The sequence below is a fragment of the Misgurnus anguillicaudatus genome, chromosome 12 (assembly GCF_027580225.2).
Source record: "Misgurnus anguillicaudatus chromosome 12, ASM2758022v2, whole genome shotgun sequence".
Lineage (NCBI taxonomy): Eukaryota > Metazoa > Chordata > Actinopteri > Cypriniformes > Cobitidae > Misgurnus > Misgurnus anguillicaudatus.
Genome location: NC_073348.2, coordinates 38,684,836 through 38,703,866, shown reverse-complemented (window position 1 = coordinate 38,703,866; position 19,031 = coordinate 38,684,836). Strand labels below are relative to the sequence as shown.

At 37.1% G+C, this 19,031-nt stretch overlaps 1 protein-coding gene across 2 annotated transcripts in view; it reads right to left on the bottom strand.

The window, feature by feature from the left end:
* The window catches only part of ttc28 (tetratricopeptide repeat domain 28), a 299,276-nt gene that overhangs the window by 279,222 nt on the left and 1,023 nt on the right, over positions 1-19,031 (bottom strand). For both annotated transcript variants that reach the window (XM_073874582.1, XM_073874583.1), the window contains exon 2: positions 6,330-6,617. In XM_073874582.1, coding sequence (XP_073730683.1) covers positions 6,330-6,617 — 288 coding nt within the window. The remainder of the gene's footprint in view (positions 1-6,329; positions 6,618-19,031) is intronic.

Here is a 19,031-nt window from a genome sequence, read left to right as displayed (position 1 = left end):
GAGTACAAAGGGATGCGTGCGCGCGACAATGAGTTGGTCGGCGGCTCGGGGATTCACACAGAGAGTGACTCAACTCATAGAGCTTGAATCCGACGAGCCTTGCTCGTGTTATTAACCCACTTACTCATGTAGGCTAATCTGTTGCAATATTTGACTGGCACAATGTTTTGGGTAGAAGCTGCAAATGCGTTTAAAAAGGCACCTCATGAGAACACCACTGCTTGACACGTGTAGTCTTCTGCAACAGCACTAAACCAATGCATTGAATTGTTTGTGTGTGCGCGCACGTGTGTGTGGGTGCGCAGATGCATGTTTTTACAGTTATTAAGTAATCATGGTTAGGGTTTTAATGACGCGCTCGCATTAATGGCATCAGGTTTAAAAAGGTTGCGGTCATGACGGTGTTGCTCTTGTTCTTTTTTTGTCCACCCATCAAGTGACTTGTTATAATGAGTAAAAAATTAACAAATAAAAAAAATGAGTAAACTACTGCCCCGCCCCCCGATAATATCGTGTATCGCCGATCTCACAGGCTGACGATAGGACGATCTGAAAATAGGGCATATCGCCCAACACTATTGCAGACAAAGGCTTAATATTTTATTATAAATGCTAGTAATTGAAACGCTCAAATCCCTGAAATACACATTTACATTAACAATAGGCCCACAAAATCGCTCAATTATTTTTACTTTTACTTTGATTAACAAAAACACTGAAACAATAAATGTGCACATACAGTGCGCACAAAATGGACAACCCTTTAACATTCAGGACCATAAAGTCCTTGTCTGGATATTGTGTATACAAAAAACTTACATTCTCTGAAGTAAAGCACGCATATTAAGAATCGATTCAGAGATTTCCCTCGGAATTCATTCATTAAAATGAAGATCAGTTCAAATCAAAATAATTTTTTTACTCAGCCCCTGTAAAAAAACTTTGCAGCACAAACACACCAAAACTTTGTAAACACACAAAACAACATTAAAGGGATAGTTCAAAGTAGGGCTGGGATAAACAATTCTTTTTTAAACGATTAAAGCAACACTAAAGAGTTTTTGCTCTTTGCTCCCCCTACAGGTTGGAAGCGGAATTTGTTCATTACCACTGTCGTAAATAATTTAGCTTACTGCAGCAAAGCTGGCTCTGATTGGATTGCAGGTCTGCCGTAAAGCAAGTTTTTGTAGTTTTCACTTGAACTACAGGACCGCGACCCAACGGGAATGTGAAAGTGCCGTTCACCCTGTTTCGAGTGGATGAACGACTGAAACTTTTTTGGAAACGTTATTTTAAGGTAAAAAAACTCTTTAGTGTTGCTTTAATCTAGCGATTATTTTTATCAGTCTGATTCGATTTCTATTTGATTCTCGATTATCTCCTCATTAATTAACTAATAGCAATTTATACATGTTGATTTACATATCTGAATGAAAAAAAAACATGAATTCCTTAACGATGCAAAAAATAAAATAGACTATACAAGTGCAAAGTAATGCATTCTTAGTCAGAGGTAGCATAAAGCCTTTGCAGTGCACACTGTGCAGTTTAGTAACAGTATAAAAATCAAGTTCACATAACTTTATTTTACATGCATTTATGAGCAAAACCTCTTCAATGTGTCTTTTGATGGTCAGTGTAATTTTTATAACTGTAATTTGTTTAATTCACATTGTTTTCGTGCTGTTCTAGTCCACGTAATGACAGATATTAACACAATTATAGACTTAAGAAGCACAAACATTATTAAATCTCTTTCTCTTAAGTTTATTAAGATAGATGAGGACGCATTTAGTGCTGGGCAGAGAGTGAATGAAAGCGCAGTCTTCTGGCAACAGTGTGTTTTCAAATATATCATTGCTTTCTGTTAAATTGCTCAAAGTCGTGACTATTTAAAACACACTTGGCATCACATTAATGATTTTATGGAAAAATTACACTTTTTCGCATCAATCCACGAGCATTTAAACCATAAACAAAGCACTGTCACTGCGTGAGCAGCGCATCAAAAATAGAACGCAGAAACGATCGCAGCACTGCTGCTACAGCGCCGTGAGCTCGCGCTTCTCATGCGTGCGGTGTGCATGATTTGTTAACATGGGCGCTAAAAAAAAAAATTACGCACTGCTCACACTTGCGAGGAGCCACTCGCGTTGATACTACTCTCTGGCTCCGCCATTTTGGGTCTGACGAATCAACGCGCATATTTTGCGTCTAGGTATTTTTTGCGTCGACATCACTGATGACGTTGACGAGTTGTCCCAGTCCTAGTTCAAAGTATTAAATATAATTTTTTTTCTTACAAAATCGCATGAACTCATTCACCGCCAGCCTTTTTGAGAAAAGTTGCCCACCTGCGTTTTTGTGATTTTAACAAAAGTTTCACAAAATTCCTTGCAGGAAAAATTATCTTCTATAAATATATAAATATACAAATTATATCAAATTAAAGAACACACCCTCTGCTTTCAAACAAACAATAAACAAACAAACAAACAAACAAAATGGGGAAAAAAACGTTTCAATATATATTTACTTTTTCCACTTAATTTAACTACTGAAATATGGATATTGCTCTTCAAAAATACAACATTTTGAGCAAAAAGCTTTAAAAATTGCGTTTTTGTAAAGGAATTTATGTTAGAGATCAGACTCAGAATGACTATCAAACATAAAGGCATTTAAAATCAATCATTAAATCTTTTTAACTTCCGTTTTTGATAAATTCGGTTTGGCGCCATCTAGTGGATAAAAGCACTTTTACTTTGAAATTCGTCCAGAAAGGCATATTTATTAGTTAAATATTAACTCAGAGATAACTCGTCAATGGCGGTGAATGAGTTAATTACCCACAGAAGGCCTTTATTAACCCCCTGGAGCCGTCTGGATTACTTCTGTAAAGGATGGATGCACATTTTTCATGCTTCAAATCAGAAGCACCATTTACAACCATTATAAAGCTTGGAACAGCCAGGACATTTACTAATATAACTCAGATTGTGTTTATCTGAAAAAAGATAATCATATACATTAAGGATGGCTTGAGGGTGAGTAAATCATGGGGTAATTTTCATTTTGGGGTGAACTTTCCCTTTAAGGTCTCATTCAGTGGAATCGTTTCTTTACATCCTGCAGAATGCTGATGAAGCAGCACACGACTGCATTCGTCTGCGTTCCCAGCACATTCATCATTCATCACAGCCTCTCTCGTGCACGCCTGAGAGACGTCTGCGTGTGTGACGAAGAGGAAAACATCAACAGCTTTCCATCATGACAAGGACTACAAGCGTCTTATCTTCTGTTGTCTGTCAAATGAGAAATTCTGCTTCATTGGACATATTTGTCATATGTTATTTTTCTGTGCAGTACATGTAAGTGAGATTTAAAGCTGTAAAGATTACAGTGACATTACTTTGCAACGTCACACAGAAAATGTCCCTATAACCTGACAAATAAGTCTCCAGAAATATCCCTCTAGTTGATAATGAAATCTCTTGGGAAATAAAAGACCTTTACGCATTTAAAATGTTTCCTCTTATCTTTTTATTCGTTTGCGTTTAATGGGACCTTTTGGTCGAAAAATTCCACTGCAGCGTTTCAAGCCAGTAAAGTCGGTGGAATGCTGCTGTTTTTGCAATTATTGCATTCGCAGCAGAAGTTTGCTGGAGAACTCGTCCAGGATTTCCACACCAAAACAGCGGCCCGGCCCCACACCCACTGCTTCCTCCTATTCTGTTCCAAAAGGAAACGGTGCTTCACCGATACAAGGAAAATCCGTCTGCTCGATCACACAACACTTCCTTTGCTGGGACTCCCACCAGAGCGCTACTGTACCCTCGTCTGAATTCTCACCCTCGTGTCTCATAAAAAAAAACAATTTCACACATTTCGGTTCAGTAAAATAAAACTCATAGTTGTGCATTTTTCTCTTTGCCAGATGAAAAGGTCCCACCTCTTGGGCTTCCTGCAGCAAATTAAAAGTCACAAAGCTGAAGACAGGCAGCTATGCATGCCGAGGTTAACGTTCTTTTGCTGGGTTTGGGTTTTGCCACATGTGCTCTCGGCCGGGGAGGAGAGGATTGTGTGGTCGGAGCGAGACCAAACTCATGTCTGTGCAAAGAGTCCAACCAACTCTTGGTTTACAAACAAGAGAAAATAGGCAATTCAATATCCTTAGTTCCTATTAAAGCCAACATGTTTACTTGATTACAAAATACTTATGAGCTGTTAAGATTGCACACAGATGTGTGGGCCGCCCAGGAAAAAGTCAAAAGCTTGATTTTGCACAACAATGCAAACTGAAAGATCTTGCTCCTCCTTATTTAAATGCATAGATGAATAGTTTATGATAAATTAATTCCAAGTACAATCCATTATTGGGCAACTTGTTGTCTGCCGTCTTAAACACAGTAAAGTAATAATAATGCATTAACAGTAATTTATTAATTAGTGACAAGAGTATGCAGCAAACTGTTGACACCTAGTGGCCGTTTTTGGTAAAACTACTAAAAGTGTAACACAAACTTCACTTTTTGTGATAATTTTATGTATAAAATATATATTTTTTGCATTGTTTTATTTATAACAATAAATAACAGTTTTTATGTAATATTTTCACCTCCAGACACTTCCGTGAAGGGGTTAAAGGTAGGGTAACAGATTTGATCCTGAAACATTTTTTGTTATGCTGGTTAAAAGTCTCCTTACATCCTGATAGCAATCACTGTGTTAAGTTGTTTAAATGTATTTGTAGAAATTTATGTTATCTGTGAAAGGCGTAGAACCAAAAAAAGATCAACAAATCATAGATTTCGGTCCGAACGGACGTTTCCATTTTTGTCCCTCATACGTAAGCATAATTTGAATGCCCACCGCGCAGCGAGTCCACGCAGACACCATACGTCATCGGCGCGTTCACGTGCGCTCACCTCCTGCCTGTAAACAGTGAGAACAGCAAACTTTTCTGCTAAATTGACAACCTACACAGGAGGCACAAAACTAAAGGCATCTTTTATAACAACACCAGCAAAAACTGCCTGGATCAGCAAGAGCAAAAACCCAAATGAACATCGGTAAATTTACTGCTTTACCACGAGATGCAAACAGCTGCAGGACGCAAAGGGTCTGAAAGAGTTGTTGCACAGTTTATTTTGGTAAGGTAGGTACGCGATATGTTTGAATTGAGATGGATTCAGATATTCTACTTTGATGAAACATTGTTGCTTATGAAATTTGTGTTCGTTTACGGATTAGCGTAACGATATAGTTACTACGTCTACACAACCGAACGTGTGCTTAAACTAATTCTGATGTAAACCAGTTGTTTGGTTATTTTGGCAGTGTTATTCGACTTTGTACTGCAAAGTTGTCTCACTGCTGAATGAGACATGAGATGTGACCGTCTGATCTGTGCGTGTTCATGTGTTTTGGAAGAGGCGTGACTTTGGATGGCGGTTTGACTTGAGGGTGGGATCGGGATTACATTGCTAGGCGGCTACCGTTAGCATTTTTCAAAATGTGCTACCCTACCTTTAAGGGGCGGCACACTAGACTTTGAACATGCAAATATTTTTCAGACGTTACTCCGAATATGGGCGGGGAGCACGTCGTCCATCTTTGATTTTCAGTAGAGAGAAAGATCATGCCATGACGCATTCGTAAAATGATACAAATTCGCATGCCAGAGTTCACCAGACTTTGGGACGCAGTGAAATGCGAAATATATCTTCGCACGAGCTTGCGTGTCTGGTCTGATGCATTTGCATGCGTATTAATGGAAATCAATGAAACAAAAAGTGTAGTCTGACCAACCCTTATACCTCTGCATCAAGTGCATGAACTAATATAAAGGTATGAACATACTTCAACGGAATTATAGGACACTATTCAGCAACCGAAGGCGAATTCATTTCTCTTTACAATTGATGCAGTTCAATCACTGACTTTAGCGCATAGCAGAAAAGCCTCTGAATAAGTGGGCTGTTATTTAGAAGGGCCATCACAGCGAGTCCTAAATCTTTTGCCAAGAGCAGACGAACCCCTGCAGCAAGGCCACTACTGTGATCATTTTTCAGACGTTGACTTTGCTGAAAGGTTCTGCTGTGAGAGAAATGAGAGAAATGTTCAGCAAAGAGGTAATTTGGCTCTCAGTTTCAATCCCACCGTGAGTGCATCAAATGCCGACACAAACAAGCGTTAACGATGTTTCATGTTTATGCAAATGTATGCTGCGCAAGACAACACGTTCAACAACCGAGATCTTCTATAAAGATATATAAAGTCTTGACCAACAGGCGTTGTCATTCAAGGTTAAAACCCCACCCACTTACCTTTGGCCACTTAGGGTTAAGGAGACGGGCTTTGACTGCATCATCAAGGGCGGTCTGGTACTGGCCCAGTTTCAGATGGGCGGCCGAGCGGTTGCTGTACAGGATGCAGTTTTGCGGGTCTGCTCGCAGGGCTTCGCCGTACAGCTTCACGGCCGTCTGGAAGTCCCCAAGTTGGCAGGCTTCGTTGCTTTGCCGCACTTTCTCCATGAACTCTGCCTTGCTGAGGCCCGGCCCCTCGGCCGCGGCGTGCACCGCCCTGCCCAGGGCTCGCGGTCCGAACAAACCAAACTGCCCGGGAGGAAAACACATCAGAGAGACGCGTTAGTGGACTCAGATTATTATATGTTAAAAACAAGAACTGGCTTTTATGGGGAAAAGGTATTCAGACAGCAGAACTCTTTTAAAGGGTTTTCCTTGCTCTCTTGGAGACACAAGCGGTTTAGAGACTAAGCTGCAAATGTGGCTCATTTATGATGTTACAAACATTAGCACATCATCATATGACTATACACATTGATCCATCATCTATCAACACTGTTTACCAGTCAGCTCTACTTTTGTGCCTAAACAGGAGTACCTCAAACTGGTACATATTGGTAAGTTGTGGTAAACACATTGAGACTAAGCAGCTTTGTAAGGTTTAAGGATTATATCGCCACTATGCAAAAGAAATAGCAATAAAAAACCCTGTAGAAACACAAAGCTCCACAATACCGCCAATCTGAACAATAGACCATGTGACACTGAATGTCAAAACAGCACAGACAGCACAGACACTGGCTTAATACAAATGAACTCAGACGAGACCATGAAGGTTATAATGTTACCCCGAAAGCTGTGTAACTTCATTAAGAAACACTACATTTGTACAATACTAAAGGAAGCAGACAATTATTTTTATGCTATGGTAAGACCTATACAGAATATGCATGGATTTATTTGGCTCATTTTATGCTGCATTATCTAACATGAACTAACAACATTTATTAAATTAGTTCATGTTAATTTTAGCATTTACAAATACATTATTGAAATGAAAAGTTGTAACTGTTAAAGGTGCCGTGGATAGTAAAACTGTATTTCTATAGGCATAGATGAATAATACGAGCGCTGTACATGGTAATGACATATCGTGAGCCTTAAAAACGATTGTTTCTTCCTTCTTTTTTAAACCTTGTGCATACAAAAGACCGCTGGAAAACAAACCAATCTCAACATAACACCAACTGTGACGTTACAGTCCAGATGTACGCCCCAACATTTAATTACACATTAATTACAATGTTGTTACAATGCTAAAAAGAAAGTTGTGACTGCTGAGTTGGCGCTACATGCTAGTTAATGCTATATGCTAGCGTTTAGCCTGAAGTTCTACTATTGATGTTACAGTTACGTTTTTTTGCAGGTCTATACTGAAAAAAACACAAACTTAGCACTCAGAAACGTCCATTTACAATCTCCAAACAATTAATTATTCCTCAAAACCTGTATCTTCATCTGATACAGACTCAAACATAAGATCTTTTTACATACACAAAGAGCTACTGAAGGAGCTGCTCTGAGAAACAGCCAACCAGGTCAGAACTCAACGTTATTATTCATGACTCGTTCAAATAAGGTAATAATAGACTATTTAATTCTAAAGGCAAATCCTAGGGTTGTAAATGGACACGTAAAACACTTTTTTTTTTACATTTTTGCACTTGATAAAGACACAAAGCTTCTATTTAGATATCAGAGAACTATTTAACAAATTATTACAATGCACTCTTTGGCACCTTTAACATTAGTCAATGCACCATGAACTAACATGAACAATTTTACTGGCGTTAATATTCATTAACAAAGATTAAAAAGTGCTAAATAAACTATATTGTTCATTGTAAGTTCATTTTATGCATTTACTAATGTTAACCTTATTGTAAAGTGTTACAAGCATCTCATTGGGAAGGCTTCCCAAATAGGTCTTATCCTAGTCCCAGGCTAAAATGCATGTTTGTGCTGCCTTAATTTAAAAACAACTTGTAATAACATATCTTAATATATATCAGTTCAGTGCCATTGTTTTGTCTCAAGATGCACACCAGTATTTTGTTTTGCAAAAACGACCTAAATGTCTTAATATACTTGGGCCTAAACTCCGTGAAATCGCCCCATTAAGAAAAAAATGTTTTTTATATTACTAAGATTGGCAATAATTCTGACCAAGATAAGACATAAGATTTTACAAACTCTTATTATGCTGTGGGTGTACTGGTGGAGATACGCTCATATGTGCACGGGCTTGAACTCCAGAATATGGAGTATATGGGTTCATGTTGGTTATTTATTAAGCTAAAGCTATTTTTCAAATAAAATCACTGAAAAAAAGTTATAATATATTCTAAAGCCTTGTTCGCTCATAGTGCATCAAAGTTTAGCTTTAGGGTCAACAGTACAAATCACATACAACAGACGGTGTTAGCGAGAGCTGTGCTTATTGTTTGGGTGTGCGGGCGATTCCTCAGGGAGACACACACCAGTAGACCCTGCTGACTTTACTGAATACAGCAAATTTATTACTCGCCACCTGAGAGAGAGAGAAAGAAAAAGAGAGAGAGAAAGAGAGAGAGAGAAAACAGCAGCCAAAGAAAGCGACTTCAGACTCTTCTCTCTCCTGTAATCTCACAAGCCGCACCCCTCTTTTCTTCTACAGGAATTCTGGGATAGCACAGCGGGGTAATTACTTCCAGAGAGGCTGAGAGGAAGAGCGGGAGCACATGAACGACAAAATGAGTGAAGGAGAGAGAGAGAAAACAGACAGAAAGAAATACTGTCCGTCAGAGGAGAGAAACTGGAGTGCAAAGAGCCAAAGAAAAAAGATTGAGAGAAAAGCTGCAGGGAAAATACAATTTACATCATACACATCTGAAAGAATGAAATACAAAGATTTACTTCGGAGAAACTTTAAAGAAAGAAAGTACTCGCACACAATCATTTATACTTTTTGTATGTTACAATTAGTTATACGATTATTTTCACAAATTAATGCACAAACCATCACACTATCAAACCTTAACTAGCAATTTTTAAGCTATTGCTTACAAAGACTATGTTTACATGCACCCTCTCAATGCGATTATAATGGGATTTTGGCGATATTGCAATTATATTTAACACAATACACTTTAATATCACAATATACTTTAATTGCAAATATACCGCACTAACTGAGTGCGCGTGTGTTTTTCGCATGCAAATTAGTTTTAAAGAGCACCAATTTAATTGCTAAAACATGTTATGTAGTGTGTTTGGTATAATACAATGTATTTGCGTTGTTTATGGTTCAAAAAACATATTATTTTCCACATACAGTACATTTTTGTAGCTTCAGATATCCTCCCTTCCTCAAACACTTTGATTTTGTACAAAACTCATCGATCTGAAAAGCTCTGTGTCCCTGATTGGCCAGCTAATCTGTACGTTGTGATTGGCCAGAAAACCTCTGATGTCAGCCGAAAATGTGACGCTCCTTACCATGTTTGAAGGATTCGATAACAAGCAGTGATGCGCAGGCTAATCCAAAGCCGTGGTTACGAGTCATACAAAAATATTTTTAATGATATACGGGTCACAGTTGGTTGGGTCGTTTAAAATAAAAATGCCAATTAACTATTTTAAACCATTACTACTTTTAAAAAATGCGGGCCAGGAAGCGGGTCGGGTACTATATATATATATATATATATATATATATATATATATATATATATATATATATATATATATATATATATATATATATATATATATATATATATATATATATATAGTTGAAAACGTCGGTCAGGTGCGGGTTGTTTAAACAGTGACCCGCGCATCATTGGTAACAATGCAATATTTACAGGAGTCAGAAGCGGGAGGAATTATGATAATGTCGGTCTTGTCTACGTCAGTGGTTCTCAAACTTTTTCCCCGTGCGGCCCCCCTTGTGTACGGTGCATTCCTTTGCGGCCCCCCAAAAGAAAATTTATGACAAAAACTGTTCTAAAATTTAACATTTTAAACATATTAAGTTATACAAAGTAGTGCTGTTGGTTAGTAACCTAATTTTTTTTAGGTTAAATTACACAGAATTCATGATAAATGAATGTATTTTATAAAATGTCATAAAACTGGGGCCCCCCTGGCACCATCTCGCAGCCCCAACCACTGATCTACGTCACCAATCCCAGGTAGTAAACTGTTGCCTACAATCCATGTGTTTGTCCAAGAAAAAAAATGTATGATAGAACTCATTTCATCGTTTACTTTGGGGTTTGTACCTTTGGCATATTGTTAACATGTACTAATACACACTTACACACCAAAGGAAATATAAAATCGTCAATTGGAAGAAAAGTGCTCTTCACACTTGACATTAGGAAGTTTTTTTCTCTGAACTCTGTCAACACGACTTGCTGTCAGCAGTTTATATAATGTTGAATAACGAAATACGTCCATAATAAAAAATAAAAACTGCACAGGAGTGAAGAGGTTAATAGCTCCAGTCATGTAAACATCTTACTGCCATTAAGTCCTTACTCTGATTATTGTTTGAACATGTCAGACTGTTGTGGACTTTAGTTAAGTCTGGCAAAATGTATATCCACCCATTCAAGGCTAGACACAGATAACAGTAGGTTGGCTTTAGTTGACTTGGTCAGATAATGAGAGTCTTACTGAAGGTAAAAGATGAAGCTGGTGGTCAACTTCAGCTGAGACAACAGAGACGTGACCTCACAATATTCATCAGCACACAAATACATGTAACATACACCACACATGTAAAACTCTGACTTCATTCCCAGTCTCAAAATAAACCGACCACACACATAATATTGGCCGTGCTAAATCCAGTCAAGCTCCAGTCAAGTTGGGTGAAGAGAGGAGAGCGATTTGATTGATCGCTGTCGAGTCCAAATGGCGAAAAACATCAAAACAGAACCAAATCTGAGCTCACGTTGGTCACAGTCCAGTACGATCCATTTTTTATGTTACTCATAGACTCAACACTTCATTTTGCTCTTAACAGCACTTCGGCATGAATTGTTTTGTGATCCTATCATAATATAACAAGGATTTACAAAGAAGCTGTTATAAAGGACAGGGCCGTTAAATTGGTCATCATAATTAGTGTGCGAGGACAATGTGTCCTCTTTAATAGTACTACAATCTGACAAAAGAAAACCAGCAACAAAAAACAAACAGTTTAGCACCACTGAACTGAACTGTATTTACCTGAAACATTTCTCCTGTCCTGAATCCATCTTTCAACCATATGTAGATAGCACAATAGATCACTATACCGATTAAAGGCGGAGTCCATGATGTTTGAAAGCCAATGTTGATATTTGAAATCACCTAAACAAACACGCCCCTACCCCAATAGAATCTGGACCTTCTGTTGATAGACCCGCCCCACACATACGCAACCCGGCATTTGATTTGATTTGATTGGGTATAAGTGTGTTTTGGTAGACGGCCCGTCTAATTTTCCAAAGCGTTTTTCAAACATCGTGGACTCCGCCTTTAAGGCATCAGAATGACCCAGACATCTCTTTTGGCATCCAGCTGTCCTGATGGGCCGTTTACATTATAACTATAAAAAATATAGTTTTAAAAATTGCTTTATATAAAAAAAAGAATAGCGAGTTCACACCACAACTATAACAATAAAAATACAAGGACCACCCCCAAATATTGTTGGGGTCACTTTCTGAGCGATTGTTTTTCCAACTGATTAAGGATAAACCATTGACAGAGCCAATCAAATCTAATTGAATCTAAAGTGCACGCGCACAAACAAGAACAGCATATTTATACATTTAATGACATGCAAACAATTTCAAATGTTTTTATTAAAGTAAATATGCAATATTATTTAATGTCATTAAAGGTAAATGATTTGCATGATTAACAGCCCTTAAAGCTACGTTTACACGCACTGAAAAAACGAACTTTTTGGTGTAGTAATATTTATTAGATTAACTCTCATAATTTCTACATAATAATATTAACATTTATTGAGAACTAGATTTTCCTACGTAAAATGATGATAAATACACAATTAATTAATGTAAAAACTGAACTGTGTGGGAATAGTAAGTCTTATTAGATATTTTCTTGTATTATTTAAGTAAAATTTACTTACATTTATTTGCACATGTTGTAAGGAATACCCACAATTCTTTGCGCCTGAATATTTTTATTTTTTAAACTTTATCACAGAATAAGAACTGATAAGAACTTTAACTACTTAAATATTTGTTAGCAAAATGTCAAAAAAGTTTAAGCTCTTATATTATTGATGTTGTTTTGTTGTAAATAATAATTTTGTGAAGTCACCGTTCAGATGATCAGTGTTTCTTTACATGAACCCTGTTCAGAACATTGTATTGTAATTCTTTCCACAGTGCTGATAATGCATGTCAGAAACACAGTTTGTGTGCGTTTCTGTTCCGAATCAAGTTTATTCAATGACTGACTTGTTGTCAGTCATGAATTGTGTGTTATAATGCTATTTATAACACTTAAAAGAACTATGTCCATATTAATATGTTAAAGAAAATAACAAACAGAAAATACGATTTATTTAATATTAATAGGACAGCAATGCTTCAATTAAAAAAAAAACCTAATAGACTTTCCCTAAACGATTAAAATAAATCTAACTTCTAAATAAAATAATTAAGTAACATTTAATTAATTATTTAACATATGTTTTATCATGCAATTTTAAGTAAATTTTATTTGATTTTAGTAGGTAACTTTTACTTATAAAAAAGCAGTAAATTTTACTTAAAAAAAGTTCGTGCAAATTGTTACGAGGATTTTTTTAAGTAAATTTTACTAGTTGTTTTTTTCAGTGCGACAACCATGTAGCAAAAAAGAAATGCTTTTCTTCGCGTTTATGAAAAATTTCACATACACACAACAACGCGGTCAAAAAGATCTGTGTTTACACAGATCCGCAACGATGACTAGATCCGCAGTATTTACAAATGCCAGGCCTGTAGATGGCGATGTTAGCTTGTAAAGAGGTTTAAGTAACAAATGCGCATTCGTCTACAGAGATATAATAACAAACAATCAAGATGGTTTTGTTTCTACTCGCACATGCCAATATAGGGCCCTATAATTTCCGCGATCACGGAATCGCGGACGGAATCGCGGAATTGGCTAATTAACACGGAATCTAGTATTAACGCGGAATTTTGCGGAATTTTACATATTTTGAATAAAATTATGTTTTTGTGTGGGAGACGAACGTATGTCTGGGGGAAATGCAGACCGGGGGAAGTAAATCTGGGCGACACGCCCCCTCCCGTCGTTTCAGACCCCCTCCAAAACACTGAAACCATGGCGAAGCGGCTCTCCACGACTCGGCTTTCGTCAGCGAAAAAATCAAGAAATTCGACGCTAAGCACTTAGTTCCGAGCAGGTCTCACATGACTTTTATGTGACCGGAGAACTGTTCTTTTTGAAGTTTAGTCAACACTCTGTTCACGGTGAGCGCAAAGATACATGCACTCTCTCATCCACGTCTGTCTCACTGTACCTCTCTCTCCTGCAACAACACTAAACAATGCATTGAATTGAGTTGTGTGTGTGCGCGCGTGTGCGTGTGTATGTGCGTGTGTAAATGTATCTTTTATAGTCATTAAGTAATCCTGTTATCCAGTTTTTCCCCAAATCATTTACATTTTAATCATTAACATTAAAGGCACACTCTTTTTATGACTAAAATAAAAGTAAAGGGTAAAAAATATAATTGCCAAAAATTTAAACGGATAAAACGGAATTTGCAAAAATTAAAACGGAGAAAACGGAATTTGGGAAAAAATAAAACGGAATTTGGGAAAAAATAAAACGGATTTTATAGGCCCCTACCAATAGACTGACTTAAACAATGCGCATGACGTCACCAATATTCCAGATTTGCGTTAATGTAATTTACACAAAGACGACAAGGCGAAAAACCGTCTTTAATGAAACAAACAGCCAAACCACCTAAATACTTGAATTGTTGTGACCCGTGCTTATGTACTTTTGATCTGTTATGCTACGCACAGACCAAACGCGGGGCATCGCGTTACTCGCTCTAGATTACTCGCGGGATTTAACTTAGTGTCATGTGAATTTTTCACTCGAGTTGACTATTTTCAACTTGGGCAAAGACGCGTTTGAAGCGAATAGTACATGTTTTCGCTGCAAACGTGCCGCCCATATCGCGTAATTTGCATCACCCCACGCGAGGACGCATCTGATTGTGTCTTCCCATTGACTTTGTATGTAATCTACTCATGCAAATCGTTGAACCCGCGTCTGGTGTGAACTCACAGTTAGAGCATTGAACTTTTGACGATAAAAAAGCTTTAACACCCAGCATTATGTCTTTGCTATAAGAAGGAGCACAGGGTCAGTCAGTAAACATCAGATTTTCTTCTGGGTAGAAGTCTGATCATGTCTGGATTGACCCGCTCACTTCAAACATCTCAACTCATGAGCCCAAACTATAAATCCTGATCAACTCCAGAAGCTCCAGCGCGTGAACAAAACCTCTCAACCTGTCTGGAGCTCACACGTGTCATGCCAACATTCATACACACGGACGGATATGTGGAAAAAAGCTAATAGGGACGTCATGGCCTGCTTATTTTACAGCTCAAAATTAAAAGGTTTATATAGCTTGATGAAGGAAAATAGACTTCTTGCAGTTTCATATTTATTTATTAGGGGAAATATAATGTCTAGTAGTCTTTTAAGTGGGGATGAAATGTGACCTGGACGTGTCTTCAAGAGATTCGTTCAATAATACAAAAAGCAGTTTTCCACAATAAATAATACTGATCCCGAGTTTGTCTGCTTATTTCTGATCCAACCCCTCTGTGTGGAGCAGGTCAAGGGGCTGAGTCACATTCCTGGGAAAATGAAAACAAGCTTCTCTCCTGGCAGGCATCAGACGGTCATTGCCCGCTCCGAAACACCCGCAGGGCAACGGCTCAACTTTACATTATCTGTCTGTGAAACAGCTGTCTTCAGATTTCTCCACTGCCCATCACAAACTTCCCATAATACTGCCCTCATAATACTGCTTATACAGTACAGTAAGACTCACTACCATTTGTTGTGTTTTAAAGAGCACCTATTTATTGCTAAAAAACAATCTTATTTTGTATATTTGGTATAATAAAATGTGTTTACGTGGTTTAAAAACATTATTTTTCATATACCGTACATTTTTGTAGTTCCAGATTTCACTCTCTTCCTGAAACGCATGGATTTGAAAAGCTCTGTGTCCCTGATTGGCCACCTAATTTGTATGTTGTGATTGGTCTGAATACCTCTGACGTCAGCGGGAAACGTGACGCTCCTTACCATGTTTAAAATATTCGGTTCAGGAGTTAACTCACAGGTTGTAAGTCAGAAGTGGGAGGATTTATGATAATGTCGGTCTGGTGTACATCAACAAGCTCAGGAAGTAAACTGTTGCCTACAACAGTGGTTCTCAAGGGGGCTGCAAGATGTATTATTACATTTTATAAATTAAATTAATTTATCATAAATTCTGTGTAATGAAACCTCAGAAAAATAAAGCTACTAACCAACAGCAATATGTTGTATAATTTAATATTTTTTGTTTAATTCAAATGTTTAAGTTTTAGGATGTTTTATGTCATACATTTTCTTTTGGGGGGCCGCTAAGGGATGCACCCTACCCAAGGGGGGCCGCATGCCGAAAAAGTTTGAGAACCACTGGCCTACAACAATCCGTGTGTTTGTTGTAGTCCAAGAAAAGAGATATGTTGGAAACTAGTTTTTTTTTTTTGCTTATGCCATTTATGCGCTTTACCCAGTAAACAAAAAACATTTTACACGTTTACATGACCCCACGTTACCAGTTTTTTAAGCATAATTGCCGCAAGACTGTGCATGTAAATGCACTCAATGTCTGATACTGGGAAAAATCCATTTATATGCTGATACCGAATCCGATAATAGGCTTTCCTATTATAAATATTATTATACATTTTAAAAAGTGCGGAACCAATGTTTTACAACTCTACATTAAAGGTCAAGCATTCAATGAAACTACAATATACAGTCAAAAATTTCAGATGACCACAAGCACAGTATCCTCAACATCCACAACAAAACAGGTACAAAAAAAACATGTCCCAGACTACAATAAATGCTGAAGCACCTGCAACAAGGATAAAAATGAACCGTGCAGACGACTGTGTGCTTTAAGCAAAACTAAAACATTTCAGTGTTCAATTTTAAGAACATATTTTGTGTACTTTTGTTCGCCAAACATGTTGGGTTGCCAGTTGATACCCAAAGTGTAAATCTGGATCCTAAAGCAATATCAGTTACAGAACCATTGCACAAGTATATATACAGTATTTACAGTAATATGTGAAAATATCTCTCATTTACACTTAACCAAATACCATCCAGTGTATCAGTTTGTTTCCAGCAACTCACATATCAACACGGTTTCAATGTTATACTTAATCAATCAATACATTGTCACTACTGTTTCATATTCTTTCGATGCACACACAATGCATTTCCTCATGTTTACAATGCAAGGATGTAATTTCATTATATTGTAACTCCAGGATGTGTACAGGATCATATCACTAAAGTATATATGACGAGAGGCACAGGAGACTTATTTCTCTTCGAGTGGTTAATTTACTAAACAGTTAAACCATGTCTGCACAAGACATGTCAGCGCAAAAACCTGCATTTTGCTCATGAACCACCTTTTTGAGTGTTTCTGCATCTTTATCTTTTTATTTGCATAATTGTTTTAGCAAATCAGGTGCTAAACAAAGCAAATAAACAATGGCACAATTTATTCTCAGTAAATTCCATCATGTAATCTGGTCTTGGTCCAAAACTCCAGATTACAGAAAAGGGTCGGTGGCTGCATGCTGTCCCTCAATACATCCACTGTACAGACCCGATTCCTCTGATTTCAAAGAAAACACAGGTGCACCCTAACATCTGCTCGCCTGACAGCACCACAAAACATGTTATTGTCTGCTAGGAAGACCACAGCAGAGCTTTCCTCGATGACAGCATGATGTAAATTTTGTCAAAATCCTGTCTGATTTTAACACCTGCTGTGGGGACACCACACTACTGTAAAAGTACAGACACTGTGCATCTGTTTCACTCAAATGAGGGCATTTCGTCAGTAAAGGTTTACCAAGACATCAGAATTGCCATACACTGTTTGCAAATCACAAATGGCATGCAAAACATGCAACATTTTGTATCAAAATCTCAAAAGCCTCAAAAACTTTGTTTAGCCAATTTAAATTTGTCAACTTAAAGGGGACATGTCATGAAAATCTGACTTTTTCCATGTTTGAGTGGTATAATTGGGTCCACGGTGCCTCTATCAACCAAGAAAATGTAAAAAAGATCAACCCAGTAACTTAGTTTTGGTAAACCATTCTCTGCAAGCATGTGAAAAATAGGTCATTGAAATGTGGCTCCCCTTGTGATGTCAGAAAGGGATAGTGCCGCCCCTTAATCTGCACTATCCAATCAAGGCAATGTCATTTAGTGCAGAGATTAGCTCATTTGTATTTAAAAGGACACACACCAAAAACGGCACATTTAAAGTGGCAATTCTAAAATGCTATAATAAATGATCTATATGGTATTTTGAGCTAGAACTTCATGTACTCTTGGGACACCAAGGATTTATTTGACATCTTAAAAAAGTTTTGTGAAATGTCCCCTTCAAGGCAAACTTACAGTATCTTATTCAGTCAATACATTGTTGGCAGGGAAACTAAAGATTGCTTGTTCATGAAAATATCGGTAACACTTTATTTTACGGTGTCTTTGTTACACATGCTACATGTAATTATTATAGTAATAACAGTTAATTGTGCATAATTACATGCAACTAACCCTAAACCAAACCCTAATCCTAACCCCAAGTAAGTACATGTTGATAATGATTATTACTTAGTACTTAAATGTATAATTACACTGTAACAGTGATACGGTAAAATAAAGTGTGACCAAAATATTGTCTAGCTTCTAAAATAAACAAGGAAATCTAGACAAACTACACAAAAACCATAAGACCAGTGACAATCAATGAATATTGTTAACTACAACTAACCTCTAAACAACTAACCTATGACACATGACAGCAAAACAAATAGCAAACGGTGATATAAGAACATCAAAAGCAGGAATAAAATCAGCAACAATCAAAAATTTATAACAATTAATCGCAACTAATCGTTTGCAGAATAAAAGTTTTTATTACATCATATATGTGTGTTTATTGTGCATAAAATTTATGTATATATAAATAATACACAAACATGCATGTACAATTTTAAGAACAAAATGTGTACATATTAAGTATGTATTTATATTTATATCCTATATATTATATATAATAATAAAAATGTATATACACATGTAAATATTTCTTAGATATATAAATGCATGTGTGTGTGTGTGTGTGTGTATTTATATACATAATTATTATAAGTTACACGGTACATACACATATTTGATCAAAAAATCAAAAACTTTTATTCTGCAAACGATTAATTGCGATTAGTTGTAAAAGAATTTAAAACTACAGTAAGTTAATGTATTCACCAGGCTTACAATAGCCACCGCTGTCCATGAATC